Source organism: Elephas maximus, chromosome 9 (genome assembly GCF_024166365.1).
Source record: "Elephas maximus indicus isolate mEleMax1 chromosome 9, mEleMax1 primary haplotype, whole genome shotgun sequence".
Lineage (NCBI taxonomy): Eukaryota > Metazoa > Chordata > Mammalia > Proboscidea > Elephantidae > Elephas > Elephas maximus.
Window position 1 is genome coordinate 43,461,607 of NC_064827.1, and position 27,642 is coordinate 43,489,248.

Below are 27,642 nucleotides of genomic sequence, written 5' to 3' on the forward strand. Positions count from 1 at the left end.
ATTGATTTCTGAGGATTGGGCCTAGGAATCTGTAGTCAATGAGCTTCCTAGTGATTCTATGCACACTTAAGTTTGAATCCATACTATAGTCCAAAGCTGTGGTCTTATAGATAGGGAAACTAAGGCACACAGCAATACAGAGGCCTTCCTTAGGTCTTCCAGGAGTTAGCAGCTCTTCCTGCTGCTCGGACAACACAAAGAAATGTAACTGTTTGACAGGTCTTTATTAACATAGAGGACAGAGAATGCAGCAGGGGCAGTGTCTGGAAGCTGTGAGGTGTGTGCGGAAGGGCGATGTGAGTGTGCAGAGCGGGCCTTCTCTAAGCCAGGGATGGCCTCTTGGACTCAGTGTCACCTCTTCAGGCCCTCTCCTCAGTAGTGGGCCCTGGGCTGGGGTCAGCCTCCCATCATACCCCCAAGCGGGGGATGGGGGTCCTTCAGGGTAGTAGGGTCCTAACCTCAGCATTCTCAAGTTCCTGATTCCCCAGCTTATTTGGTTGCTGATGGAGTTGGGGACAGTCCATGGGGCACTTGCATAGCAAGGAAGCAGAATGAGTGTAAGGCATATGGTGAGGGCAAGGGAGATGAAGGGGAAGGGCATCACAGCTACAGGGAAAGGAGGCCTCCAAAGGGCAGCTTCTCTTCTTCCTAGCCCCTCCAAATTACTGCTAGGTTGAGGGGTCAGACCCAGGCAGAGTGTAATACTCACCCCATCCCTAACTCCAGAGCCCTGATTGAGGGTGGGGAAGGTTTAGAAAGGCCCGAGTTAGAGAGTCAAGCTTATGCTATATGTGTTTGAACATGACTGCCCTCCTTGGTACACGTGGGGCTCCCTCTCTCAATGGGTGTGAGCACATGATTGCTGTCATACCTACAGATCTCAGTATCTGCATATGTGTTTCATATGTTCCCACCGGTCTCTGTGTTTGGATGTATAAGCATATTATGTCCCTGCTTGTACACCAGGAACTCAGTATCTGCATGGTATGAGTATGTTCCCAAACACATGGGCTCCAGCAAGTGGACATGTGCAGGCCTGCCCGCTCCTGTCCATCCACAGGTCCTCCTTCTGGCCCTGCTGGTCAGTGGTCCTGGCCAAAGAGGTAGGTGGAAAGCTCAAGCCGGAGGCCCCGGGCATAGGCACGAAGAGTATAGAAGAGAGTGAGGAAGTCTTGGGTGCTGAAGACTGTGTCAGCCAGTGCGAAGGCCAGGGTAGATGGGATGACACCCCGGCCGTACTCCACCATCCACGTGTTCGGCCCCCACTCCACAGCTGTTGCCTCTCCAGGCCCGTGCATCACTGTCTCCCCTGGGGGACAGGGAGCACCCATGTGAGAAGCCCAGCCCAGCCCAGCCCAGCCCTGCCCTGCCCCTCCATTGCTGCTGCTTCTATAGCCTTTTGGCTGTCTAGGTTGGAGAATAGAGAGGGAGCTTCAGGAAAGGAAAAAGCCCTACCTCACTGGCCTGGTCTACTATCTGGAAGAGTAAGAAGCCCAGATGGCCACTCCTACATATCCCTCTGTGGCATCACCTGACCCATGACTTCTCTTGGGGAAAGCCATGGAGGGCCATTGGGAAGCAGACCCATTTCACCTCCATCTCACCTGGCCATGGGCCACAGTATGAAAGTCATACCCAAGCCCCACTCAAGTCAGGCAGAAATCTAGCAAACCTTAGGCTAGGCCTGTTAGATAGGGAGGGGTGGTTAAAAGACTTGCGAGGCTTTCTGAGAAATGCAGCTATTGAATCCCGATGCCTGGGGTGCTTGTATCAATCAACCTCAAATTTACTTGAAAGTCCAAAGCTCAATTTTCTATGTAAATGCTTCATTATGGCGGGGGGGAAGACAACTGTTTGCCTTGAGGGTATGAGAGCATTTCTGATTACCCAACTGTCTCCTCCACAATTGTTGGATACTGGCTAAGTAGAATAGATAGATAAAAATCAGACATCTTTAATAGCAAGCTGTTATGTTTTTTTTTCTCTTTGTCAGAGGAAAGCAATAGGGGCCCTAGGCCCTGGTCCAACCAACAAACCACTTGTGGCTTAAGGGGGGGGACCACGGCGAGGACCCTCCAGGGCACCCTTTCCCAAAGCCATGGCTCCCTAACCCAACTGTGGACACACCCAGGTGGAGGGGACCCAGCTCTCTGACAGCCTTTCCACCCACCTGGATAGAAGACCTCACTTTTGGTGGTGCCCTCTCTCCACTGGTGGAAGGTGCCAGAGATGATGGTGTCCGAGATCTCAGCCCAGTAGCGCCCTGAGGGAAAATCAGATGAACATCGTATATCAGGGTATCCGCGGCGGCACATGATGGCGCCAAATATCAGAAACGAGGGTATGCCCCCCGGCCTCCTAGTCCGGCCCGCCGCCAGTACTGACCAGAGTGGCCGCTGGAGCCCAGGGCGGTGCCAAAGAGCAGCACGTACTCGGACAGCGAGGCGTGCAAAAGGCACATGGCGCCCATCCAGCCACCCGCGTTCACGAACACCCATTGCAGCTCCTCGTCGGGCAGCACGTGGCCTGGGTGCAGTCGCCGCAGCTCCACGATCAGCCGAGAGAAGGCCAGCTCGTGGTCCAGCCCTGGCGAGGGCAGAGGAGTGGCGGAGTTAGGGCCGGCATCGGTCCTGGACTCGGGGACCGTACTCTCGGCCGGCCCGCCTCCTGACCAGCCCCGGGTCTCTCTCGTCCACCCGGGCTCGACCCAGACTGCCCGTCTCCCGCCCGCTCACCCGCATACTGCCGTGCCAGCTGCGCGATCTCTTCGTGCTGGAAGACGAAGCTCTGCGTACCCAGCCAGAGCCAGACGACTTGCGCCAAAACAGCCGCGGCAGCCAAAAGCAGCGCGGCCCACGCCCACCGCCGACCTACGACCCACTGCATCCTGGATGGCGGCCTGGCACAGCGCGGCGTAGGAGGCGACCTGGAGTCGAGCCGGAGCCTGTGGCCGTGACACTGCCTACAAGCCCAAGGCGCTCCGCCACCGACCAGCTCCGCGGCTACCGCCGTGGTATGGCTCGATCTGGCCAATCGGAACGGCCTAGGCACCCGAGCACCGCCCCTCGGGCGGAACCATTTCCTCGAGGGGAGAGCGGAGAGGTGAGGCGGCACGCGCACCTGAGGCGAGGGGGCGGGCCAAAACGTCGTCTTGGCGGCTGACGTCGAGGACGCCAGGCAGGGTCTCTCCTAACGCAACGCTGCATGGAGTCGGTTTGGGCGGAGTGAGGCCGGAATGGACTGACCCGCCTAAGCCCACTGGCTGGTGAAGCAGGCGATCCCGGAAGCAGAGCCTTCCGGGATCTGTGATTATTACCGCCTGGTTTTGCTAGCACGGAACCGGGAGTGGGGGGCGCTGGGGGGAGAACGCAGTTCATCCTGGGGGCGTAGGGAAGGCTGGCGGGGACACCAACGGTGTCTTTAAGAAAGATGGGAACTTAAGGTGATGGAAAATTTGGCAACGGATACTGGTGATGGCTGCACAACACCGTTAATGTAATTGGTGTCACCAAATTGTACACGTGAAAAATTGTACATGTTGAATTGGCAAATGTGTTATATATATTTTTACAAAGATTAAAAAAAAAAAAAGATGGGGCAGGCTTTCCAGCTTAGGGGACCAAGATTGTTCTGAAAGACAAAGTGTGAGAAGGGGGCCTTGTAAATCCCTGAGGGTTATCAGTTGGGGAGTGATGAGATCACATTTGGGGCTACAGAGTAGAGATTAAATTGGAGGGGGGCAAGATGAGAGTCAGGGAGATCGTGACTATGGAAGCAGCAGTCAAGAAATCAAAGGACCTATTGCATTGGGCAAATCTGCTACAAAAGACCTCTTTAAAGTGTTAAAAAGCAAAGATGTCACTTTGAGGACTAAGGTGCAACTGACCCAAGCCATGGTATTTTCAATTACCTCTTATGCATTTGAAAGCTGGACAATGAATAAAGGCCAAAACTATGGTGTTGGCGAAGAATATTGAATATACCGTGGGCTGCCAGAAGAACAAACAAATCTGTCTTGGAAGATGTGTGCAGCCAGAATGCTCCTTAGAAGTGAGGATGGCAAGATTTCCTCTCACTTTGAACATGTTATCAGCAGGGACCAGTCCCTGGAGAAAGCAGAGGGTGAGCAAAAGAGAGGAAGACCGTCAACAACATGAATTGACACGGTGGTTGCAACAATGGGCTCAAGCATGACAACAATTATGAGGATGGCCCAGGACCTAGCAGTGTTTCATTCTGTTGTACTTGGGTCACTATGAGCTGGAACCAACTTGGTGGCACCTAACAACAACAAAGATGAGAGTCAGGGAGACCATGACTATGGTCCAAGTGAGAGAGGAGGTCTGTGTCTGTAGAGATGGAAAAAAGAAATGAGCGTGAGAAGTACATTGGAAACAAAGTTGGGAGGACTTGATTCCCTCTTCCTGGAATACTCTTTTCCCTCCATTCTAACTCCCCCTTATTTGGCTAACATCCTTGTTCATGCCCAATGGGCAGCTGAGTACTCTGGTCTGGAGCTCAGATCCAGTCAGAGAGCTAGGAGTTGTCATTCATTCAGGCAACAGATGTTTTCTTAGCACCTGTATGTACCAAGTTCTGTGGTGGCTGATATGGCAAGCATAATTCCCAACCCATCTTAGAGATCTCATGGGGGAGCCTACATAAAAGGTGGTAATTAAAACCTAAGAAAGTGAATAAAATCTCACAGGAAGGGAGTACAGAGAAAGATAAAGCCAAGCCTAGAGCCAGCACTTAAGAGATAGAGGAAGGAAGAAGTGACCAAAAAGGAAGAGAAGTAAAAGAAATAAAAGAGGCAGCATAGTGCAGTGATTAAGCAATAAGCCTTGGAGGTGGACTGCCTGGGTTCAAAGCTCGGCTCCTGCTACCTACTACTTCTGTTATCTTGAACAAGTTACACTCTGTGACCTAGTTTCCTCAACTATAAAATAGGATAAAGAACCTACCTCACAAGTGCTGTTATGAAGATTAAATAAGTTAATATTTATAAAGCAATTAGTGCCTGGCATGTGGTTATGTGGTGAGCATTATATGTGTTAGTAATAAAAATAAAATATAAAGGAGAAGAGAACTGGAAGAGAGTAGTCTCACACATGGGAGTAACAGAATGAAGGGTCAACACAGTCAAAAGTAACTGAGAGGTCCAGTAAAGTGATGGGAAGTGGTCATGAGATTTCTCAGTAGGGGCATGTGGCAGAGACAATGTTAAGCATTCATAAATCTATTTCCTTTTGCTCTCAAGCAAACGGATTACATTCCACAGTCTACTTGGTAGTTAGAAGGAACCATGTAATAGGCAGAAATAATATATGGCACTTACAGGTCTGGCTCCAAAAGTCTCCAGTGAAATTACTTACCTTCTCACTCTACCTCATCTATTGTCTTGGATCTAGTGGAGAATTTGAGGCCCTAGGAAATGGCAGAGCTACTAGATGGATGGAGCCTGGGTCCCTGAAAGCTGCATGGAACAGAGTCTCCCCCCGCCCCGCCCCCCCCCCCCCCCCCCCGTGAACTGTGGTGCTACGCGATTGAGTTTTGGGGGTTGTTTGTTACACCAATGGGTTTGAATTTTTTTTTTTTTGGTATAGCCCTCTTACCCATCCCACTGTGCTTTTGGTCTCTGTGTATGTGTGTATGTGAGAGAGATATAATACGGTTACTTAGCCTTTTTGGCAAACCTATTTCTGCTGCCTGGTGGGGAAAGGGTACGGAAATGCTAAGTATCCATTCCTCCCGGTAACATCTGAGGTCAGGGTTCTGATATAGCAGATCAAGCCCCCCCGCCCCCCACCGCAAAGTAGACGCTGAGCAGGGAACTGACGTGATTGTGGATCCAGGAGTCATGCACTTACTCTGCCTTAGAACGTAAAATGTGGGAAGGCAGAAACCATGCCTGACTTGTGCACATAGGGATAGTCCTTGTGCCACGCACAGCCTAGGTGCCTGGCATATGGTAGATATTCAGTAATATTTGTTGAGTGAATGACCAAATAAATAAATGAATGCAGCAAAGAGTTCTTGTAAGCATCCAGGCATCGAGATACTCTGCAGTAGGCAGCTTTCACAAAGGTTCTTCCAGAAGAGAGGTTTCCACCCGAGATAAGAGTGCCTCTCGCGAGCTCCTCCCCCAGGAGGCCGGGCGGGCCTCTCAAGCAGTCACGTGCTGGCGACCGGCCAATCGGTAGGGGCGGGGCAGGCCCCGACTGGAAGGGCGAGGGGCGGCCCGGCAGACGTTCCAGTGGGATCTCCGGGTTGGCGTAATGTCGCTTTCTGGAACCGGCACTGGGCAGCGCCAGCAGGCGTCAGAGGCGGACGCCACAGAAACAACTTTCCGGGCGAGTGGTAATTGCAGGGCGGCCGGGACCCACAGGGACGCGGAGCGGAGCCCAGCCCTTATTCTGGACGTTCTCTCCCCACCCGCAGGGTCCGAACGCCCACGCTTGGCCAGGCCGGCGGGGCGAAGGGAGACCCCGGTGTTTAGGCTGCAGGCCAGGCGACGCTGGGAAGGTCCAAGCCCGGACCTTTGGGTCAGGAGCAGGGCGGGACCGAGAGGGCGCCTCTGAGCTAGGGCTGCTAGTCGGTGAGACCCAGGGGATAGCGGGCGGTACAGCGCTTGCTGATTGACCTTGACCGTCTGCCCCTAGAGCATCAGCATATTCGCTACAATCCGCTGCAAGATGAGTGGGTGCTGGTGTCAGCTCACCGCATGAAGCGGCCCTGGCAGGGACAAGTGGAGCCCCCGCTTCTGGAGACAGTGCCGCGCCATGACCCCCACAACCCTCTGTGTCCTGGGGCCACACGAGCCAACGGAGAGGTAAGCTTTTAGAGCCCACATTCGCTGGGCCAGCACGAGTGGCACCCACTTAGAACTGCCCCTCACCGACGGGGCTGTGGACCTCCTTCTGAGTCAGATCCCATCAAGCCTTTGTTTGTTCCCCAGAGTGGGCCCTTGAAGCCCACCTGATAGCTAGTAGTATGGGGCAGCATCCCCATAGCTCATCCTTGCTACTAGGTGAATCCCGAGTACCATGGCACCTTTCTGTTTGACAATGACTTCCCAGCTCTGCAGCCTGATGCCCCCAATCCAGGTAACCTGGTTCCTGCTGCTGATGGGGGATGAGGGAGCCTGGGTCTTTGGGGGCTTCTGCAGAGAGTGATACCCCCTTCTCTCAGGACTCAGTGATCACCCCCTTTTCCAAGCAGAGGCTGCTCGAGGAGTTTGGTAACTATACATTTCCCTTCTTATAACCTTCACCCCAGGGCCTGGACTGAACACTAGGGGGTGAGTCCTGCCTCCAACACAGCCAAGCCCTATCCCTCTGTCATCCCTCTCCCCACCGCCACCTAGTAAGGTCATGTGCTTCCACCCCTGGTCGGATGTGACGCTGCCACTTATGTCAGTCCCTGAGATCCGGGCTGTCGTTGATGCATGGGCCTCTGTCACAGAGGAGCTGGGTGCCCAGTACCCTTGGGTGCAGGTTTGTGAAGCCACCTCCTTCCTTGGATGAGCAGGGAGGGGGCGGTACAGCTTTGGTTATGGGGAGTGTTATTCCCACCAGGAGTGTGGTGGGAAGGGGGCTGACTTGGTATAGTTTTGGCTACTAAAGTTCTCTACCTGTACCTGTTAGATCTTTGAAAACAAAGGAGCCATGATGGGCTGTTCCAATCCCCACCCCCACTGTCAGGTAAGTGTGTCAGGGTCTCCAGAGTTTTTGAACTGGGCCCCAGCCAGCACTGTGAGGAGGGGAACTGACTTAAGGGAGGGGACCTGGCTTAAGGGAGGGGACAAAGGAAGTATGCCAATGATATGGAGGCTTGGGGGTGAAGGCCTGCTTGCTCTTCTCCACTCCTGCCCTTTACAGGTGTGGGCCAGCAGTTTCCTGCCAGATATTGCCCAGCGTGAGGAGCGATCTCAGCGGGCCTATCAGAATCAGCATGGAGGGCCTCTACTAATGGAGTATGGCCGCCAGGAGCTGCTCAGGAAGGTGGGAGAGAGCGAGGCCCTGAGTCCCCAAGGAGCCTTTAGCCTTCTCACCCCAAAAGAGAGAGGTGTGTGAAGGAGAAGAGTAGAAGGGAACTAGCAGGTAGATATGCTAGGAGACCATAACAATAATTTAAAGGAGAGATGATCGTGGCTTAGTCTAGAGTGGTAATGGTAGAGGTGGTTAGAAGCCATCAGAACTGGGTATATATTTTTCTTCTGTTTCCCCTGCCTATTTGCTGACACCCCATTTGCCACCTGCCTTGATGGCCTCATCTCCATTTTGTCTGCCCAGGAACGTCTGGTCCTAACCAGTGAGCACTGGTTAGTGCTGGTTCCCTTCTGGGCAGTATGGCCGTTCCAGACACTGCTGCTGCCCCGTCGGCATGTGCATCGGCTGCCTGAGCTGACCCCCGCCGAGCGTGATGGTGGGTCTTCGTGCTGGGACCCTGGGGCCAGGTTCTGGATGAGGGTGGCTCTGGCAGGGCCAGCAACTGGGCCTCAGACTGAGAGTCAGGCTCTGGTTCCAGATCTAGCCTCTGTCATGAAGAAGCTCTTGACCAAGTACGACAACCTATTTGAAACGTCCTTTCCCTACTCCATGGGCTGGCACGGTGAGCCTTTTTTGAGTACCCATATCAACACCATTCTCGGCTCCTGGGGTCTAACCTATTGTAGTGTAACTCCCAGCAGGCCTTGAAACCACTGCTGAGGGAAGTGGGAAGAAGGATGGTGGGCTGAGGGTAGAGCAGCAAGCTTGGTAAAACTGTGTCTCCCCACATGCTTTCCACTACCTGCGGCTCCTCTGTGCAGGGGATACTGAGAGATGTAGTTTCCAGGTGTTTGGCCTGATTGTGGGTAGGAGCTTGGCTGAAGAACTGTATCCTCTTCTTCCTGTCAGGGGCCCCCACGGGATCAGAGGCCGAGGCCAACTGTGATCACTGGCAGCTGCATGCTCATTACTACCCTCCACTCCTGCGCTCTGCCACTGTCCGGAAATTCATGGTTGGCTATGAAATGCTGGCCCAGGCTCAGAGGGACCTAACCCCTGAGCAGGTCAGGACTTGGGAGCATCTGGAGTCCCCTTTTCTCTCCCACTTCCTCAAGGGATCCCAACAATCATGACCCTGAGAACCCCTGTAACATCCTGGGCATCCCTAGGTACTCAAGAACTGCTCAGCACCTTTGGTGACTCCAACATTCCTTATCCTGAGGCTCCCAATCCCTGAGGGCCTCCCCCAGTGTCTCCTGGGTGCTCAGAACTACATACATTCTGGGCTACCCTAATCCTTCCTGACTACTCCCTCCCCCCTTTCCAGGCTGCGGAGAGACTAAGGGCACTTCCTGAGGTTCATTACCGCCTAGGGCAGAAGGACAGGGAGACAGCAGCCATCGCCTGACCATGCTGACCACAGAGCCCTGACTCTTGTCTGAGGAAACCAGAACCTGGGGTTTGGGCAGATGTAGGGTCAATAAAACTGCTTCTCAAACTTTAATTATACGTTTTAACAGCAGAGGAGTGTGGACTCTAACCCTCGGGGTCTGGAGTTAAAGGCTGAAGGCATAGCTCCAGCCACAACTTTTCTTTGTCTACTGTGATGGTTAATGTTATGTGTCAACTTGGCTAACTTGGCTAGGCTATGATTCTTAGTGGTTTGGCAGACACTGGACTGGGTGCTTGTCTTAGTCATCTAGTGCTGCTATAACAGAAATACCACAAGTGGATGGCTTTAACAAAGAGAAGTTTATTCTCTCACAGTCCAGTAGGCTAGAAGTCCGAATTCAGGGTGCTGGCTCCAGGGGAAGGCTCTCTCTGTCGGCTCTGGAGGAAGGTCCTTGTCATCAGTCTTCCCTTGGTCTAGGAGCATCTCAGCACAGGAACCTCAGGTCCAAAGGACGTGCTCTGCTCCCAGCGCTGCTTTCTTGGTGGTATGAGGTCCCTATGTCTCTGCTCACTTCTCTGTTTTATATCTCAAAAGAGACTGGCTTAAGACACTATCTAATCTTACAGATCTCATCAATATAATTGTCACTAATCTATCTTATTACATCATAGTGATAGGATTTACAACACATAGGGAAATCACATCAGATGATAAAATGGTAGACAATCATATAATGTTGGGAATCATGACCTAGCCAAGTTGACAGATATTTTGGGGGGATGCAATTCAATCCATGACAGTGCTCTTCCATGATGTAGTCATGTAATGTAATTGCTTTGTGTTATGTGATCTGATGTGGTCAGCCAATCAGTTGAAATGGGAGTTTCCTTGGGGGTGTGGCCTGCCTCTAGTGTATACATGGGATGTTCTGGCAAAGCTAGCTCTCTTACTTTCTCTTGACCCTTCACTCTTCTGGTTGCCTAACCTCCAGTTGTTGGGATGCAAGCCTGCAGAAGTCTGCCTTACCTGCAGATTTTGGATTCACCAGCCCCTGCAACCCCGTGAGCTAGCAGAGGACTCCAGCCTGCCACCTGATCTACAGATAGGATAAAGGGTTAGGACAGATAGAGGAGTGAGGATCACAGACAGTCAGTCATTGCACAGAATAGAAACCAGTTCTGGTGGGGAGGGGCTGACTAGAGTTAGGAGCTCCCCCTGCCCCCAGGGCCTAGAAGGAGGAAATGGTTCTCAGAGTGACCCGGTATCTACATCTCCCCCCTGGAGTGTTTCCTCAGTGTGACTATGGGACAGTAGGGGCACAACAGGCCATGCAGCCCAGGATATCTGATGCCACCCAGTGTCCTCCAAACTTTTAGGTGGGGGGCAGGGCTTGTGAGCAATGCAGGGATGACCTGAATGCTTTTTATCTCCATTCTCTCCTGTGAACTGAGTCTTTGGGAGGGGGAATCACAGGAAGGCTGGACGGTGACTGAACCTGACCCAGAAGTACTTTGGCTGCCTGCCTTCCAGTCCAGGGTTCTTTCTGCCCTAAGACCCTAAACCTGAGTTTAGGATTTAGTCTTGCCCTGGTTTGGAAGGAGCTCAGGCAGGAATGGGACATACCTCTCTTGAGTCTCTTTGCGAGGGGGTGGGGGAGAACCCAGGGTGGGTGGCTGGTTTGTTTTATTACTCAATACCATACACTTACCTGACCTTACACTTCTGATTGTTAAACTTGGCTGCATTTTGGAATCATCTGGGAGAGTTTTAAAAAATACTGATGACTGGGTCCAATCCCCAGAGATTCTGATTTAATTGGTAAGGAGTGTAGCTTGGCAGTTTTAAAACCACAATGTCCAGCAGAATTTGAGAACCACTGCCCTACCCTACCCTCCTTCCGTCCTTCGTTATCTTATCTGGAGGCAGGGGCACCTTCAGCTTTTCCAGTCACGAGCTGGAGCGGGCGGGACCTGGAGGAACCTGCAGACTTAGAGTCCTGCTGTTCCTGGGAGAACAGGCCTTCAGGCGGGGACCCAGGAATCCAGCTCCAGACTCTGTCCCCAGCAGCCTCCTCAGTCCGGGACAGGACAGGAAGTGTCCGGCGGAGGTGGGGGTGGAGGTGATTGGCAGTTGAAGGCTCCAATGGGCCGGGAGTCCCCCTATTTCACCCTTCTCGTTCCATTGGCGCCTGGGCGGAGCCGCCCCCACTGGGGGGGTGGGGGGCCCAGGGCGGGAGAGGGTAGAGGCCAGGGCAGAGGGCGAGGGCGGAGGGCGCAGGCGGCGGCGGGGCCGCGGAAGGTGAGACCTAGTGGGGCGGCGGGTGTAGCCGACCAAGCCGTGCCAGGAGGGGGCGGGGCGGTGTGGTGGATGAGTTGAAGGGCCTGGAGTGGCTGTTAGTGTGTATGTTTGTCTGACTCTGAGACTGTATTTGTATGTAACAGGGTCAGTGTGTGATACTTTGAGTGTCACTTGGTGCAGCTGTCAGCTAGTGTGAATGTGTGTCTGGTTGTGCAAGTGTGCAGTTATGTGTGTATTGTCAACGTGCAGCTTCAGGTGAGATTGGGCTGTGTGTTTGTGTGTGTACAAGGGACTGTGACCACATCAGTGAATGTGTCTTGGGAAGGTCTCTGGGGTTTAAGACTGTCTTCCAGTGTAAGAGTGGGTGGCTGGGTTTGTGTGTGCCAATGTGTGACTTCAGCAGTAGCAGAGCAAGAAGGAAACTTATGACTATGCGTCCTGTGTCCTAACTGTTAGACTGTGTGGGAATGTAGCTATGTTTACATTTTGGGAACCCACTTCAATAGGGGACTGACCTTTCTACTTAGTGTCCAGCATAAATGGGCCTAACCCCCAACACGCTTGGCTTCCCCTCCTTTCTCTGCTCAAGAATCCCCATCACTGGTCTATTGCTCCTTATTTTCTCAGTCTCTCTGCCTGCCTCAGTTCCCTTATATTTCTCTTTCTTTCCCTGCTACTATCTTCTTAGAATCGTGCACCTCTCTCTGTGTGTGTCTCTTCACAGTTTTGTCTCCCCAGGTGTATCTGCTTTTCCAGTTCTGTGTCTCGTAGTATTTGTATCTGTGTCCCTGTGCTTGGCTCCCATGTTTCCCTCCCTGTCTCTTTGGTTCCCTGGAGGCCGTAACAGTGATGAGATGAGGATCTGCCATTGTCAAGAGCTCCCTGGAAGAAGAGGCTTAAACCATGGTGAAGTATTGCTTTTAGGGAGTGCTGTGACCTATATTGGGGCGGAGTGCTATGTGTGGTGTGCGTGTGTGCACGCATGCGTGCATATGTGTGTGCGCGTGCACGCGTGTGTGTTTAGGTGACTGTGTGAGGAAGACTAAGGTGTATGTGTCTGTGGGCATATGGGTATGTGTAAAGGTAAGTGAGTGTATCGGTGTGACTGTGAGTAGTTATATCTGGAAGTGCATGTCAGAGGGTGAGTGTAGGTTTTATGTATCTGGCACCAAGGGACCAAAGGCATTTCCTGGTGCTGGGGCCCAAAGATTGGAGGGGGAGGTGGGAAATGGCTGGAACTTCCAGGGGTGGGGAAACTGGCCTCTGGCCTCTCCTTGTGTTCACCAACCTGGGGCCCCCCCTCCCACTTCACCACGCAGTCAGCTGTGCCCTAAGGAAACATTTGCTGGGGAGTGAAGAGTGGAGCATGAGTGTGTGACTGTGTCTTGATTTTTCCTTTGAGTATGTCCACATGTGTTCAATGGAGTATCTATTTGTTGAGTATGCCTCAGTGAGTCTATGAGTGACTTGTGGCTGTGTTAGGCTGTGTGAAAACACAGGGAGTCTCTCCCTGATGGGCACATAAGCAACCCTCCTTTCCTTGCTGGTCCTGGCATCCTCTGTGGCTTCCTTTCCAGACTTGGGGGGAGGCCGCTTACCTTCCCAGGGCCTCGGGTGGGAGGAGAGGAGGAAGGAGGGGGGAGGGGGCCTGGCTAGGGGTGGCTGAGCTCCTGGGCCTAGAGGGGCGGGGAAGGAGAAGGAGGGGCGGTTCTGGGGTCCCAGAACTGAGTGGAGCTGAAGACTGTGCCGCAGCTGGCGGGAGGAGGTCCTGGAGGCCATGGACACTCAGTCACTGGGATCACCGAGGTAGGGCGGGCCTGTGCAGGGTAAATGTGGCTGTGTGGGGGGGGGTGTGGTGGGGGGCATCAGGGGTGAGCCACTAGACACACTCAGAGAGACACACAGACACATGGAGGCCAGGCTTTGCTTTACCTAGGAGGGACCAGGCTCTCCCTTCTCTGGCGCCCTCCCCAGAGCCCTCTCCTCATCTGGCTACTTCCCCACTGCCTTCCTTCTCCTGCTTTCCAGGGTCCAGAATCCCTCTCTCCCAGCAACCGCCTGCCCTGACTGTTACCTCCTTTTCTGCCTGCGTTCCTGCAGCCTGCAGCCCAGCCCTCACCTCACTGAGCCCCCATTGCCTACTGTTCTTGATCTCTGAGTGTTTTTTGGTCCTATGACCCCCACCCCTGGGTGCCTGTTCCTGCAGGCTCCCAGCTCATCTCAGCCTCCCCTCCCCACCCCGCCATCCTGTCTCCATCTGCTGGCTCCTCTCCCACCCCCAGCCTCTGGCAGCAGCATCTGGATCTGCTTAGCTCTGCAGCCTCAGCCTGCACCCTAGCTGCATCCAGCTTCACAGGCTCAAGACCAACAAGATTTCAGAGCCAGGCCCAGTGGAGTGGCCCAAGTAGCCAGAGCAGGGAACCAGGCCCATGCTAAAGGCTTGGCAGCCAGGAGCAGGCTAGGCCTCATGGCAAGAGTACAGGGTCGGCCCAGACTCACCATGATAGCCTTGTACCCCAGGGTGATGAGGGCTGCCCCAGGTCAGTCAGAGGCAGTGACTAGCCCTGGGCCAGGCAGAGATGGATATCAGGATTCCCAACAGCTGGACTGGAGGGGTTAACAGGAGTGGCCAAGTGGGTGCCAGCACTTAGTGCCAGGGGTGGGCGCCAAGGGCGGTGGGGGAGGGAGGTGTTGCTGGCATAATCTGTTGCCTCCGGCTTTTGTTCTGGGCCCTAAGCCCAGGATTGAGATGGAGGGTGTGTGTGTGTGTGTGTGTGTGCTCAGCACTGAATGTATAGTGGGAAGGGGGACCTCAAATCAGAGCTCAGGATCACCTGCAATGGTTTCTGATATCCTTACCCTGCTTCATGCCTCAGTTTTCCTCCTAGAAGGCCCAATTTCGGGAAGGAAGAGCTAGGCTTTAGCCATCTCAGGGATGAGTGATCCCTGACCCTGCCTTTCTCCCCACAGATGAGCAGCAGCTGCTCAGGGCTGAGTAGGGTCCTGGTGGCCGTGGCTACAGCCCTGGTATCTGTCTCTTCCCCCTGCCCCCAGGCCTGGGGCCCCCCAGGTGAGAGGAGCCCTGCTCTATGACCCCAACTCTGACTCCTGACTTACCACATGCCCTGTGGCCCATTCCCATGCCTAACCTGTGACCCCAACCCCAAAACCTAACCTGAGGCCCCTCTCTGACCTCTGTCTCCTGATTGTCACATGATGCTTTGAACTGATGACCCTTCCCAGGGCTCAAAAGTCCACCCCTTACCTTGTCACTCTCACAAAGTGGGTGGTGATGGAGAAAGAGCCTCACTTCAAAAGTGTCTTCCACAGGGGTCCAGTATGGGCAGCTTGGCAAGTCAGTGATGCTGTGTTGCCCTGGAGTGACTGCTGGGTAAGTGACCCTCCTGACTGTAGATCTGACAGTCGGGGTCCTTTCTTGACCCTGCCCAGTCCTCATGGCCTCTTCTATCCTTGCCCCCTCTGTGTGTAATCTCACTCCTCTATCTGTCCTAACCCTGCAGCCCATCATTTTCAACAGAACAATCCACCAGCATGTATTGAGCGCCTTCTAAGTAGCTAGTCTATTCTAGGCTCTCCCTACAGCAGTGCACAAGCCAGGAAAGGTGCCTGCCCTCACAGAGCTTACAACCTAGTGGGGAAAACAGGCAGTAAGGACACAGGACTCTTGTCTGGGAGTGATACGCTCAAGGCAGAAAAGCAAAAGAGAGTGATGTGGAAGAGGTTAACTGAGTGGTTACTTTTTATTGGTAATCAGGGATGGCCTCTCTGAGGAGGTGACATTGAAATTGGTTTCTGAAGTTCAGGAAGGGGGCAGCCATGCACAGGTTGGGATATTAGCTTTCCTGACAGAGGAAACAGCTAGTGCAAACACCCTGGGGTGGGAATGAGCTCAGCACCCCTGAGGAACAGGCCCGAAGTGGCTGCAGTGCAGTGGGTGAGGGGGAGAGAGGCAGGAGCTGAAGAATTAAAGGAAGGGAGGGGCTAGATCCAAAGGGGCTTTGAAAGCTGGGGAAAGGAGTTTGGGATTATGGCACGTCTGTCTTACACTTTAAATCTTCCTTCTCTCTGTCCATCCTCAAGGAGCCCTGGTGGCACAGTGGCTAAGTACTCAGCTGCTAATCTAAACCTCGGTGGTTGGAACCCACCGCTGTTCCATGAGAGAAAAATGTGGCAGTCTACTTCTGTAAAGATTACAGCCTTGGAAATCCTATGGGACAGTTCTACCCTGTCCTATAGGATCGCTATCAGTCATAATCGACTTGACGGTAATAGATTTGGTTTTGGTTTTGGTTTTGGTCCATCCTCACCTCATCCCACCTTCAGGGCCTCAGTGTCCTGGTTTCGGGACGGAAAGCCAAGGCTGCTCCAGGGACCCAACTCTGAGCAAGTGCACCAACTGGTCCTTGCTCGGGCAGACAGCACTGACGAGGGCATCTACATCTGCCGGACCCTGGATGGTGCTGTTGGAGGCACGGTGACCCTGCGGTTGGGCTGTGAGTTGGGGAGGGAGTATTGGGGGGCAGGGGTGAGACATAAAACTCCTGAGGGAACGCAGGCCCTGAGTAAGTCCTCTGGGATGGGGAGGTGCCGGGGACTGCTCGGTCTCCAGCTGTACTCTCTGCCTCTAGACCCTCCAGCCCGCCCTGTCGTCTCCTGCCAAGCAGCTGACTATGAGAACTTCTCCTGCACTTGGAGTCAGGGTCAGGTCAGCAGTCTACCCACCCGCTACCTCACCTCCTACAGGTGTGTACATGATTGGATGTGTGTGTCTATACATTTGGGTGTGCCAGCATAAGGTTGGTATGGGAGGTAGGGAGGAAGGTCCTGAGGAAGGCCTGGTGGGGGCTCTGTTTTCCCTCCTTACTTGAGATTGTCCCCCTCCCCCACCAGGAAGAAGACAGTGCCAGGGGCTGATGATCAGAGGTAGGATATGAGAGAGAGACTGGGGGGCTCCAGCTGGGTCCTACACTGGGCATTTCCAAAGCCCAAGACCACATCCTCCCTCTTAGGATGCATTCAGCCACTGGGCCCTGGCTGTGCCCGCAGGACCCCCCAGGGGCTGCCCGATGTGTGGTACGTGGGGCAGAGTTCTGGAGCCAGTACCGGATCAATGTGACTGAGGTGAACCCCCTGGGGGCCAGCACACGCCTGCTGGATGTGAGCTTGCAGAGCATCTGTGAGTGCCCACCCTAGACTCTCCCAGATCCCTTGCACAGAACCCCTAGACTGACCCCAGAGGAAGATGCCCCAATACAGACCCCTCCACAGAGCTCCAAAACAGCTCCCTCCTAACACAGACCCCGTTTCAGCGTATAGAATGTCCTGAATGAAGCCCCACCACTACCACAAATAGCCCTGTGGTAACTAAGAAGCCAAAGGGATCAGAGCCCAGGAAGCAAGGTTATCTCAGCACTCTGAGCCTGCTATTACTACCCTCCTCCCCACAAATCCTTTCTGGCTCCCTGCTTCTAGGCCCTGTACTAAAGGCAGCCATATCTCAAGTCCTCCCTGCCCAATGGAAGCCCCTACTACCCTCCTTCCTCTTGGTCTGTGCATGGAAGAAGTGGTACTAAAAAGCTTTGGCTAGAATTTGAGGCAACTCATCTTCTTCCTTGAATGGAATGCAAAATCCTCTTTTTATTTATTCAACAAACATTTCAAAGCCCCATCTCCAGATCTCGGTTCATTTTGTAATATGGATGACAGATAGCTCCTGAGCTCAATTGATGATAAGTTTAAGGTTTCCCCTGCCCCCTTGGAAGCACCTCACTCAGGTGGCTTTAAGCACATACTCTCCTCCCCTCGGGAAGTGGTAGGGAAGGGAGGGTCCTGTCACCTACCCTGACTTTGCTTCTCAACCACCCTCAGTGCGCCCTGACCCACCTCAGGGGTTGCGAGTGGAGCCAATACCTGGTTACCCCCGCCGCCTGCACGCCAGCTGGAAGTACCCCACCTCTTGGCCCCACCAACCCCACTTTCTGCTCAAGTTCCGGCTGCAGTACCGCCCAGTGCAGCATCCAGCCTGGTCCACGGTGAGGCTTGGAGCACATCCCAACCCAGGCTTGTGGGGCTTGTCTCTGGTTTCACGTTCCTGAGTGCCCTGCGTGGCTTCTCCTGGCTGTCAGGTCACTGAAGCCCTGTCGCCTCTCAGAGTGCACCCAGTGGGCCACAGTCTGCTTGGTACTGGGTCACAAACAGAGCCTCAGCCCTGCAGGGCTGGAACTATGATGCATGCCCATTTGTGGGAAGACAGCAGTGACTTAAAAAATAACCTTTCTAGGAAAATGAAGGAGTGACTTTCACCCTGAGGCACATTCCAAAACAAACACTCATACACCCAGCTGAGGGTAGTAGTGAATTCCTATCTCTAGAGATGTCAAAGACTGGCTGGTGTCAGGTATGGGGAGAGGCTGCCTCAGATAATAACCTGCCTGCCAGGCACCATACAACACGCTTTACGTGCCTTATCTCGTTTAGGCACGGGCAGGTTAACCAGTAAGCAAGGTATGCATGGGTTTACAGTAAGAAAGGATATTTTTTAAAACATGGATTTCACCACATCAAAGATGTGAAAAAACAGATGCAATTGTGTACTACAGATTAGTAAATAAGTACAAATAAGCCAGTGGGTACCTTGTTTATTGGGTAATCTGTCCCTGCATTTAGGTTAAATCCTCCCCCTCCCCCCAAAAAACCTGTTGCTATAGAGTTGATTCCAACTCATAGCGACCTTATAGGACAGAGTAGAACTGCCCCATAGGGTTTTCAAGGAGCGGCTGGTGAATTTGAACTGTCTGCCTTTTGGTTAGCAGCCAAGCTCATTTAGGTATATTTACCCCTATTTTACAAATTAAGAAACTGAGGCATAGAAAGGCCTAAAGTCACTCAGTAAATGGTACAGGAATGATTTGAACCCAGGCAGTCTGATACCACAGCCTATGTGACCACTATATAATACTGTCTTCCCAACACTAGGTGTAGACCTGACCCCACCAGCTACCTCATGTGAAGCCCAGATGGCTTCATAGGACAGGGAGCTCTGTGCAGACCGGGGCTGAGGGTCAATAGGCTCTGCATTTACAACCTAGATAGTGTGCCCACTACCATCTTTACCCCTAGGTGGAGCCGGTTGGGTTGGAAGAGGTGATCACAGACGCTGTGGCTGGGCTGCCCCACATAGTGCGGGTCAGTGCCCGAGACTTTCTGGATGCTGGCACCTGGAGTGCCTGGAGTCCTGAGGCCTGGGGGACTCCGAGCACTGGTGAGAGACAAAGCCCAGGGAAAGGGCAGAGGACCCACCCCACAGCATCTATCAGCTGGCCCCCTACTACTTCGTGTAAGTAGGACTTGTTGCACGTGCCCCACGCACGCAGACATGGCAGTTGCAGTCCCAGGCTTCAGACTTGGGTGTCTGCAGTCCTCCCCTAGCTTCAGCCCTGCCCTTCAGCCTTCTCCCCTACAATTACTAGGGCTACCTTTACAAGCTACATCCCCAGAAGCTGGTCCTTCCCTTTCAGGCTCCCCGCAAGGCACCCCTATGTCCAATCCAGGTCCTGACTTCGCCTAGCAGGACCTGGCCCCCACCCCCACTGCACATGGACACTTCTCAGGTCTGGCCTCCCTTCAGGGCGCCTACCAAAGGAGATACTAGCTGGGGGCCAGCCACCAGCTGGGGACCAACCACATTCAAAGCCGGAAGTGCAGATGCAAGCAGGCAGCCTCGCTCCCCCAAGACTCTCCCTCCAGCCAGGCCCACGGCCACTTGGTGAGCTTGAGCATATGGGCAAAGGAAGCCCCAGAGAGAAGGGGGCACCGAGCTTGGGCAGGCTTGATCTCACATTTACATGTGGTATTCCCCTTTAGATCACAGGGTCCCTCTGGAGCAGGTAGCCATGCTGATGTCATTGGGAATCCTCTCTTTCCTGGGACTGGTGGCTGGGGCATTGGTACTGGGGCTCTGGTAAGTGTCTACCTTTGGCCCCTTAGCCTTTGGTCCCCACGGACAATCTGATGCCCACAGACCATCCCCATTCGCACCCCTGGGACTTCCCACAGACTTCCCACTGAACCTGTCTGATTCAGGAGCTACTCCTGCTGCCCCCAATTTTGTGATTCTCACAGATTCCTGCCCTGACCCTTTACTAACAAACCCTTTTGAAGGAGAGTGAGATGCCCCACATTGTCAGGGAGACAGCTGCCTTTTTATGCCCCAGGCTGAGACTGAGACTGGGACAGAAGGATGGACCCCCAAAACGTGGATTCTTGGGCCCAATCATTACAGTGGACAAGTGTGCAAGTGAGTAGGACCTCCAGGGGTTTGGGCTTCGAGACGTGTGCCCCCATTTTAAGACTGTCTGGATTAAGAGATGGCTTCCCTAGTTATCCGCAGGGTGGTGGGCATCAGAGCTGGGTCTCCTTCTCATTCTTGTGATGTCTGGGCTCAGGGCAGTGCTCTTCATTCCTGAGTCCCTGGGCTCAGAGTTGGGTCTCTTCCCTCTCTCTCAGGATACTGAGGCTCATAGTTGGACGCCCCTCCTCATTCTCAGGGTGTTAGGCTCAGAGTTAGATAAACATCCTTATTCTTGGGTGTCTTGGATCAGAGCTGGGTCCCCTGCCTCATTCTCAGGATGTCTGGGCAAAGATCCAGTCCTACTCCCTCCCCTGATTTACCTCCTGTTTCTTCTAGGAGCCCCAGACTTATAGAGGATCCAGGAGGGCTTCAGCTGATTCCACCTGTAACTGTATTGCTGGTGTGGATGGATGGACAGATAGAACCCCAGGCAGGATAGTAGATCCCCACTACGAGAGGGGAGTCTAAACTGGAATTTCTCTTTGGAGCCCATTTCTGTGAGACCGTGGATTCCAAGTTTGCAAACTGACAGGTGTCTGGACCTGATTTCATCCCAGAGCTGGAGGTCCAGCCTGAGGGACATGTGTGTATGTCTGTCCATGTGTGACCATGTGTATGTGAAACAGGGAACGTGTGTTTCCTGCATGTATGTATATAGGTGCCTGGGGAGTGTATGGGGGTCCTTGGTCTTGCCCCTAATGGGGTTGGGAGGGTGTGAATAAAGACAATAAGAAAGTTCTGTTTATTGATATGTTTCCCAGCTCCAGATTCAGGGCTCACTGGAGTACATAGAACTTGGAGATCACAGTCAGAGACCATTGTTCAACGCTGCTTTATTGTTTTGACTGTTGGGAGTCCCAGCCGATTTTTCCCAGCAGCCCAAAATTCAGCTGGGCGGAGTCCCCTGGATTCTCTTTCCTTGACGCTTAAACCACTGAGCCAGGCTGTGATTTTGGGGGTGGATGCAGACACTGTGTTGGGCCAGGTGAAGCCTGGGAAGGGAAAGGTCCATAGCCATGGTCAAAGCTTGGGGATGAGTTTGGGGTCCAGGGGTTAAGGACACAGTCCAGATGAAAACCTGAGTCAGTATCAGAATTAGAGTTTGGGGCTGGAGTTGGGATCACCGTCAGGGGTTGGGACTGAGATCAGAGTCAGGGGTCAGTATCAGAGATGGGGCCAGAGCTTACACAAAGGCCTGGAGGTGACAGTCCCCATCAGCCTTCTGCAGGTCCACCCGGATGACCTTCCTCAGCAGCTTGTTCGGGAGTGGCTGTTGGTAGAGCTGAGTACAGCAGGTGATACTGGGTGGCGATAACAATGCTAGAGGACAACGGAGCCATGTGTTCAGAGGCATCCTGACCCAGAACCCCCCCCATCATACAGCTGGGCTTCCTGGACCCCTTTTTCTCTCTATCCTACTCACACAGACCCCGAGCCTTCTAGACTCCCAAGCACTCACCTGCCCCAGGGTCTGAGTTCAGCAGCAACAGTAGTAGGAGGCTGCTGGTGGGTAAGGTCCCCTTCATGCTGCTCAGCTTGGGTCCTTTCTTCTCATTCCTTCTCCTCCCCTACTTTTCATCTGGGGCACCAGGTGAGTCAGAGCCAGGTGGGAAAGTCCCTGCTCAGCCTGTGATGACCCCTGGACACTAACACTTGGCCTGTTGCCACAGACTCCTTCCTCTTCTAGGACTGCCATTTCCCATGGGCTCTTAAGCCCTGGACAGAGAAGCTGAGGAGAGGGGTAGTGCATGCTTTGGGAACTGATGCTACAGTGACCGAATAAGGGCAGCCAAGGATCCACAGTGCCATTCGATGACAGATTTTCACACTCGTAAACCCATAGCCACACATTTGTAGTCACACCTCGGTCACTTGATCAGCTCACAGTCACACCCATGGTCAGACAACCACAGGCAGAGTCATACAGCCCAGATTATACTCACTTTCACACAGTTGTGTTTTCACAATCATCCAATCACACTCTCAATCATACACAAGCACACAGATTCTGATGGAGGAGGTTGAGGATGGGTGGGAACAGAGGGTGGGCCAGCACTAACTTGCCTTCATCTTCCCCTCTCACTTCCTTTCCTAGCCTGCCTGGCTTATCAGGAGAAATTGAAGAGAATAGGTCCCCAAAGTGGGCCCTTCTGGATGAGAAGGTGTCTTGGCTGGGCCCAGCCACATTCAGAGTGAATGATGTGGCTGCTTTCCCCAGAAAGATGAGACAGGGAGGAAGGGTGGGGTGGATAAAAGAACAGATAAGATACAAGCTCATTGGTGCCAGGCTGCTGCCTTCAAAACAGGTAAAAGGCCCAAGATATCTTACCTTCTAGTTTCGCCCAGTCCTGTTTCAGGAATGCCAGCCTCTTGTTAGCAGGAGCCTGGGGTTTTCATCATATGAAAACCTGTCTTGTGGGGAGGGGGTTCCCAGTTCCCAGCTTGTTTGAGACATCAGACTCAAGAGCTCAATTACCTCCCTTTTGTTCTGTTCAAATTCTAGCCTCTCTATTATGGGCCTTGGAGGAACAGCCCCCCTCATCACCTGGGTCCAATAATATCCCCATCCAAAACCCCTACACCTTCTGCATCCCATCTTCCTGATACAGCCCCATCTATTCTGTGCCCCGCTTCCCATCTGCTTGTTGCCCCGCCCCTCCTAATCCCATACCCAGCCTTCAATCCCCTCTTCCTGCCTGTTTTAGTTATCTAGTGCTGCTATAACAGAAATGCCACAAATGGGTGGCTTTAACAAGCAGAAATTTATTTTCTCACAATTTAGGAGGCTAGAAGTCTGAATTCAGGATGCTGGCTCTAGAGGAAGGCTTTCTTTCTGTGGGCTCCGGGGAAAGGTCTTTGTCTCTTCCAGCTTCTGTTCTTTGGGGATCATGGTCATCTTCATGTGGTATGGCATCTGTCTTCCCCCATCTCTGCTTGCTTGCTTCCTTGTTTAATCTGCTCTTTTATGTCTTAAAAGAGATTCAGTTAAGGCACAGCCTACACTAACCCAGCCTCATTAACATAACAAAGAAAACTCATTCTCAAATGGGATTATAACTACAAGTACAGGGGTTAGGATTTAGAACACATATTTTTTGGGGACACGGTTCAATCCATAACACCACTCAACACAAAACTCCTACCCCTCCTCATCCTATCCTTTCCAGGAAGCTGGGAACTGCCTAAGGTGAGGTGGGGTGGGTGGTGTGCTACTGTATTTAGTATCTTGGTGCCTTGAAGAATTTGCCACTCCTGGGGATTTCAACCCGAAGGTTCTGCTCTGTATTTGAAACATAAACTGAGTCATAATGCAGCAATCCATTCTTTATCTGGTAGTTTCAGGGGTTCCTTCTGCAGCTTCCAGGGAGCCCTGGTGGTGCAGTGGTTGAATACTTGGCTGCTAACCAAAAGGTCAGTGGTTCAAACCCACCAGCTGCTCTGTGGGAGAAAAATGTGGCAGTCTGCTTCTGTAAAGATCACAGCCTTGGAAACCCTATGGGGCAGTTCTACTCTATCCTGTGGGGTTACTCTTAGTCAGAATTGACTTAATGCAACAGGTTTTTTTTTTTTTTTTTTTGCAGCCTTCTATTCTGCCGCCAACCGTCTTCTGGGGGCAGGATTGCCTTGGAAAGGGTAGCCCTTTTCGCTGCAGAGATGCGTCAATATATTATCAGGAGTGACTTGGGCCCCAGTAGGGACTAGTCCCCCTCCAGGCTGAACAACCCCAGCCTCTCCTTCCTCCTGCCCAGGGTGAGGCTTGAAGGCCCCTGCCTGGAGTTTAGGTTTTCAGACAGTGTCCTGGTGAGTTGTGGGCCCAGGGTTGGACAGGGTACTGCACATTTGAAGGGGTTTGGAAACCCTGGTGGTGTAGTGGTTAAGTGCTATGGCTGCTAACCAAAAGGTCAGCAGTTTGAATCCACCAGGTGCTCCTTGGAAACTCGATGGGGCAGTTCTGCTATGTCCTATAGTGTCACTATGAGTTTGAATCAACTGGATGGCAGTGGGTTCGGTTTTTGGTTTGGTGTGGACATTATGAGGTAATGGCTCAGAAATCAGGTGCTTTCTTGAAAGTGGCCACAGCCTACTGGTCACTCATCTTGAACCACTAGTACCAGAGGGTCTTTCTCCTACTCTCCAGTCTGGACTTGTGCCCCAGAGCTTGGGTGTAGCCCAAGGAAATTGCTCAAATGCCATCATCTTGTCACAGACCTCCAATTAGCTAGCTATATGTCACACACTTTGTGGTCTTTCCTGGACATATCAGTGCAAAGGCCTGGGAAGACAGGAAGCAATTTCTTCTGGGTATGTACCCATATCCATCTCCCAACTTTGGTTTCTCCAAAGACAAGGCCATGTCTTCTCCTCAGGAGGGGTCTTCCCAGCCATGACCTGCTGTGTCAGGGGCATCCCCAGGCTGAAAGTCAACTTTCTCCCTAGCCAGAAACTGAGCTACCTCTTTAACATATTCCTCTGGTGCCCTTTCTGGTACTGGAGCCAGTCCCTAACCAAAAGCAGGGCCACCTAGAGGTCCCTGACCCTTCTCACTTTAGGAGTTAGTGGGTCCCAAGCTGATTGGGTGACAAGACGGAAAGAGGTGGTAGGGAGCAGTGGTCATCAGACTCTCTCAGGGAGACAGATATCAATAACTGCTAGGTGGACTGATGCCAAGTACCTCCAAACCTGGGGTCAGACTAACCAGTGCCGTCGAGCGTCATACTAGAGGAGCCAAAAGTTGCGGTATTAACTCTAGGAAAGGTCCCCAGCAGTCCCAAATAACTCCCCTATGGCACACTGAGGGAGGCAGCTTCTAGGAATCTTCCCCTCATTTTCAGCCTACTTCCTCCAACTTTTGGCTTAAAATGTTTTCGATTCATTCCTAGAAAGGGGAGATTCTTCAGATCCATGGTAAATCCTGCCAGGCAGAAGGTAGGAGCAGAGGGCTGGGAAGTGGGAACACATCAGTGTGGGGATGAAGCTGGAAGGAACACCAGGCCAGGACTATTTAGTTTACGCCATATGGGTCACTCACAGTGCTGGGTGTGTGTGATGGGAAGGGCAGTCACTGATAGTAACAGGAGGCCTGACACTGATGAGGGGCACCCTCTCAGGGAGGGAGGAAACTTTAAGGAAACCGTCTGTGTGGAGAAGGACTCAGCTCAAAAGGCGGCAGCGGCGGCAGAATCAGGAGGGCGGTACAGTGGACTACGGATTAAATCTTTAATGCATGGGCTGGCTGGGTAGCTGCGGAGGGGGTGCGGGGAGGGAGGCCGCGGCGTGAGGACTGGGGAGCAGGGCCCAGGCCGCTCGACAGACAGCTCATCAGACCCCGCAGAGGCTCCAGCTTCTGCTCCCGGGGGTGCGCCGAGCTGTGGGGCGAACCGGCAGTGGCATGAGGTGGGGCGTGGCCTCCCGGCTTCCCCCTATCGGTCCTTCGAGACTGAGCCTAGTACATGCCCCGGGTGGGTCCGCGGCGTCGCATCCCCCTCACCTCCGATCCCTCCGCCACATGCGCAGCCAGGGGAAAAAGTAGAAGCAGCCCCAGTAGATCCTGTAGAGAAGACAGAGAGGGGCCGGACGGGGCGGGGCCGGCTCCGCGGGCTCCGCCCGTCGGACGCTTCGCTCCTTTCATGAAGGCTCCGCCCCGCCCCTTAGGGGCGGATCCCGCCATAGCCCGCGCCTCCTTAAAGGTCCTGCCCCCGCCCCGGGAACCCGCGCCCTCCCCCACTCCGGAGCGGCTGGTCCCTCCCCCGCAGAACCCGCCTCCACTTACTCCTCCTCTGCCTCCAGCGCCACTTCGTATCTCTTCAGTCCCGACATGTCCCGGGCTCCGAACGTCTCCTGGGGAGCAGCAGCATCATTGGATCAAGGATTCTCCAACCCTAGATCCCCTTCTCTGTCATTTTCATGACGAGTCTGACTCGTTCTCAAGCAATTTGAGGCAGGTGCCCCCGGGAAACCTTAACTGCCACATCGGGACAGAATGGGATTGAAGATTTGGGAGACGCTAGAAGTTAAAGGGTTAGGAGATCGGTCAACTCGGGGGCCTGGGATCTCTAGGGGGTCAGGGCAAGGGGATCGGAGGTAACAGGGCCGGGAGATTTGGGGCCCCAGGTGAGGATTTTCGGGGGCTGGCGTCACCTGGAGGGGGGGCTGTGGGGCCGGCGCAGTCTAAACTCCCGCCCTCCCTGGCTCCACCCCGGAAGCAGACCGTTACCGTTACGTCACAGGGACCCCAGCGCGCACTGGGGGTAGGGCTTGCCTATCACCCGGAAGGGGTGGAGCCAGGACCAATGACTAGAAGGGGCGGAGTCAGGATTTCATACGGAGGAGGCAGAGTCGAAATGTCGTCACACTAGGAGGTGGAGCCTGGGCCTGTCACTAAGGGGGCGGAGTTGGGATTTATTACTAAAACACCAGGCACAGGACCTTTTAGAAGAATGAAGTCAGATTTTAGAGCTTCGACCTGGGAAGCAGAGACCTCAGCACTAGGCTATGAGAAAAGAGCTTTGGGACTCTGTCCAGCACTGTTCTCCCAATACCCCCTCAATCTCTCCCTCTCTGACTTACATCCTGATGACTTCCCTTCTTGCCTACCCCATCCCTCTTGTGTGGGCCGAGGAGGAATAGGCCCCTAGAGAGGTCTCTGTCTAGAACCGGCCAGGCTATGGAAATGCTTGTTGGCTTAGTGGCCTTGGCCAGGTCACTGAATGGCCAGAGTCACAGCCCTTTCTGAACTGAGACCTACCTCCCTGTGATATTTTCCCTACAGTTATTCAATCAGCAAATATTTATTGAGTCCCTGTTACATGCCAGGCACTGTGCTGGGCATAGGGATACAGTAGTAAAGAAGACAGACACAGCCTCTGCCCTCAGGGAGCTTATCATCTGGGATGGAGCTGAGGATCAAAAGAGACAATTAGATTGATAAACATAGCAGGCTGGCTAGGAGAACTAGAGGGTGCTGCAGTAGAGCTGAGAAAGGGAAATTAGCCGAGGGTGGAGATTGGGAACAGCTGCCCCAGATGGCTGACATTCCGGCCAAGGCCAGAGTTGGTTGGCTAGGACCAGAAATGGGTGAGGTGTGAAAGTTCACTCTGGCTGAAGTGTGGAGAATGGATACACCTACCCTCTATCACCATCTCACCCTCTTTCCCTGCCTGAGCCACACAGAGGCAGCAGACAGATCCAGTGGGTGCCAATTGGGCTTTATTGGAAGTATTGCAGTGTGGGTGTGAAGCCTGTGCTCCAGCCACACTCACACCTTCACACTGACACTCCAGGCCTTGCCTGGCTGGGTCAGGTCTGGTGCAGAGGAGTCGGAGGCCTGGTCCTCCCTTCTGGCCCTTGGTTCCCCAGGACCATGGTGATTCACAACCCTCCGCACAGACACAAGGCTCCCTCTGGGCTGGAATGGGAGAACTGCAGTGGCTCTTGTTCTAGGGAAGGAAGGAAAAGAAGGGTCATGGGTTGGGGACTTGGAGGGAGGAGGCAGGAATGGGGAGGAGGCAGGAATGGGGAGGAGGGAGGGCCAGGCTTGTCTTGGCAGAGATCTTCTGCAGTCTCTGGATGATGTAGTCCACCCAGGTTTG

The 27,642-nt window shown here is 53.4% G+C and overlaps 4 protein-coding genes across 13 annotated transcripts; 1 reads left to right on the forward strand and 3 right to left on the reverse strand.

Annotated features, from left to right (window-relative positions):
* Positions 1-207: 207 nt before the first annotated feature.
* SIGMAR1 (sigma non-opioid intracellular receptor 1) lies at positions 208-3,119 on the reverse strand. Its single transcript, XM_049896559.1, has 4 exons — positions 2,736-3,119; positions 2,386-2,586; positions 2,171-2,263; positions 208-1,309 (listed from the first exon to the last, which is right to left on the reverse strand). The coding sequence occupies exons 1-4, from the start codon at positions 2,884-2,886 to the stop codon at positions 1,083-1,085; spliced, it is 672 nt and encodes a 223-aa protein (XP_049752516.1). The 5' UTR covers positions 2,887-3,119; the 3' UTR covers positions 208-1,082.
* Positions 3,120-6,196: 3,077 nt separating this feature from the next.
* Positions 6,197-20,794, forward strand: GALT (galactose-1-phosphate uridylyltransferase). 9 transcript variants are annotated; one of them, XM_049896298.1, is made up of 22 exons: positions 6,197-6,360; positions 6,663-6,832; positions 7,031-7,106; positions 7,192-7,240; positions 7,367-7,496; positions 7,647-7,703; positions 7,881-8,003; positions 8,295-8,427; positions 8,530-8,613; positions 8,901-9,055; positions 14,653-14,752; positions 15,013-15,073; positions 16,027-16,196; positions 16,332-16,446; positions 16,594-16,626; positions 16,713-16,879; positions 17,572-17,735; positions 18,823-19,039; positions 19,331-19,468; positions 19,567-19,663; positions 19,917-19,999; positions 20,390-20,793. In XM_049896298.1, the coding sequence occupies exons 1-22, from the start codon at positions 6,279-6,281 to the stop codon at positions 20,404-20,406; spliced, it is 2,421 nt and encodes an 806-aa protein (XP_049752255.1). In that variant the 5' UTR covers positions 6,197-6,278; the 3' UTR covers positions 20,407-20,793. The 9 variants fall into 9 exon arrangements, with proteins under 9 accessions (XP_049752255.1, XP_049752257.1, XP_049752264.1 ...); XM_049896299.1 differs by having other exon boundaries at positions 6,270-6,353; positions 20,390-20,794; XM_049896300.1 differs by lacking the exons at positions 19,331-19,468; positions 19,567-19,663; positions 19,917-19,999; positions 20,390-20,793 and adding an exon at positions 19,221-19,315.
* Positions 20,795-20,886: 92 nt separating this feature from the next.
* CCL27 (C-C motif chemokine ligand 27) lies at positions 20,887-25,763 on the reverse strand. Its single transcript, XM_049894943.1, is given in 7 exon segments — positions 20,887-20,945; positions 20,948-21,045; positions 21,241-21,373; positions 21,513-21,632; positions 22,383-22,465; positions 22,829-23,022; positions 25,542-25,763. Coding segments are annotated over 4 exon segments (357 nt in total). The 5' UTR covers positions 21,580-21,632; positions 22,383-22,465; positions 22,829-23,022; positions 25,542-25,763.
* On the reverse strand, positions 24,114-26,311 carry LOC126083017 (uncharacterized). Of its 2 annotated transcripts, none has more exons than XM_049896309.1 (4): positions 26,268-26,311; positions 25,824-25,891; positions 25,542-25,601; positions 24,114-25,419 (listed from the first exon to the last, which is right to left on the reverse strand). In XM_049896309.1, the coding sequence occupies exons 2-4, from the start codon at positions 25,868-25,870 to the stop codon at positions 25,263-25,265; spliced, it is 264 nt and encodes an 87-aa protein (XP_049752266.1). In that variant the 5' UTR covers positions 25,871-25,891; positions 26,268-26,311; the 3' UTR covers positions 24,114-25,262. The 2 variants fall into 2 exon arrangements, with proteins under 2 accessions (XP_049752266.1, XP_049752265.1); XM_049896308.1 differs by lacking the exon at positions 26,268-26,311 and adding an exon at positions 26,192-26,249.
* Between the last annotated feature and the right edge of the window lie 1,331 nt (positions 26,312-27,642).

What these genes read in the sequence shown, in the direction of transcription:
- SIGMAR1 (XM_049896559.1), bottom strand. Translation starts at nt 2,886, where the DNA reads ATGCAGTGGGTCGTAGGTCGGCGGTGGGCGTGGGCCGCGCTGCTTTTG. An exon ending in GGGCTCCAGCGGCCACTCTG is followed by an intron (nt 2,264 to 2,385) that starts GTCAGTACTGGC and finishes ATTTTCCCTCAG; the next exon opens with GGCGCTACTGGGCTGAGATC. An exon ending in AAGTGAGGTCTTCTATCCAG is followed by an intron (nt 1,310 to 2,170) that starts GTGGGTGGAAAG and finishes CCTGTCCCCCAG; the next exon opens with GGGAGACAGTGATGCACGGG.
- GALT (XM_049896298.1), top strand. Translation starts at nt 6,279, where the DNA reads ATGTCGCTTTCTGGAACCGGCACTGGGCAGCGCCAGCAGGCGTCAGAG. An exon ending in GAGGCTGCTCGAGGAGTTTG is followed by an intron (nt 7,241 to 7,366) that starts GTAACTATACAT and finishes ACCGCCACCTAG; the next exon opens with TAAGGTCATGTGCTTCCACC. An exon ending in CGCTACCTCACCTCCTACAG is followed by an intron (nt 16,447 to 16,593) that starts GTGTGTACATGA and finishes CTCCCCCACCAG; the next exon opens with GAAGAAGACAGTGCCAGGGG.
- LOC126083017 (XM_049896309.1), bottom strand. Translation starts at nt 25,870, where the DNA reads ATGTCGGGACTGAAGAGATACGAAGTGGCGCTGGAGGCAGAGGAGGA. An exon ending in GCGCTGGAGGCAGAGGAGGA is followed by an intron (nt 25,602 to 25,823) that starts GTAAGTGGAGGC and finishes TCTTCTCTACAG; the next exon opens with GATCTACTGGGGCTGCTTCT. An exon ending in ATGTGGCGGAGGGATCGGAG is followed by an intron (nt 25,420 to 25,541) that starts GTGAGGGGGATG and finishes TTCGCCCCACAG; the next exon opens with CTCGGCGCACCCCCGGGAGC.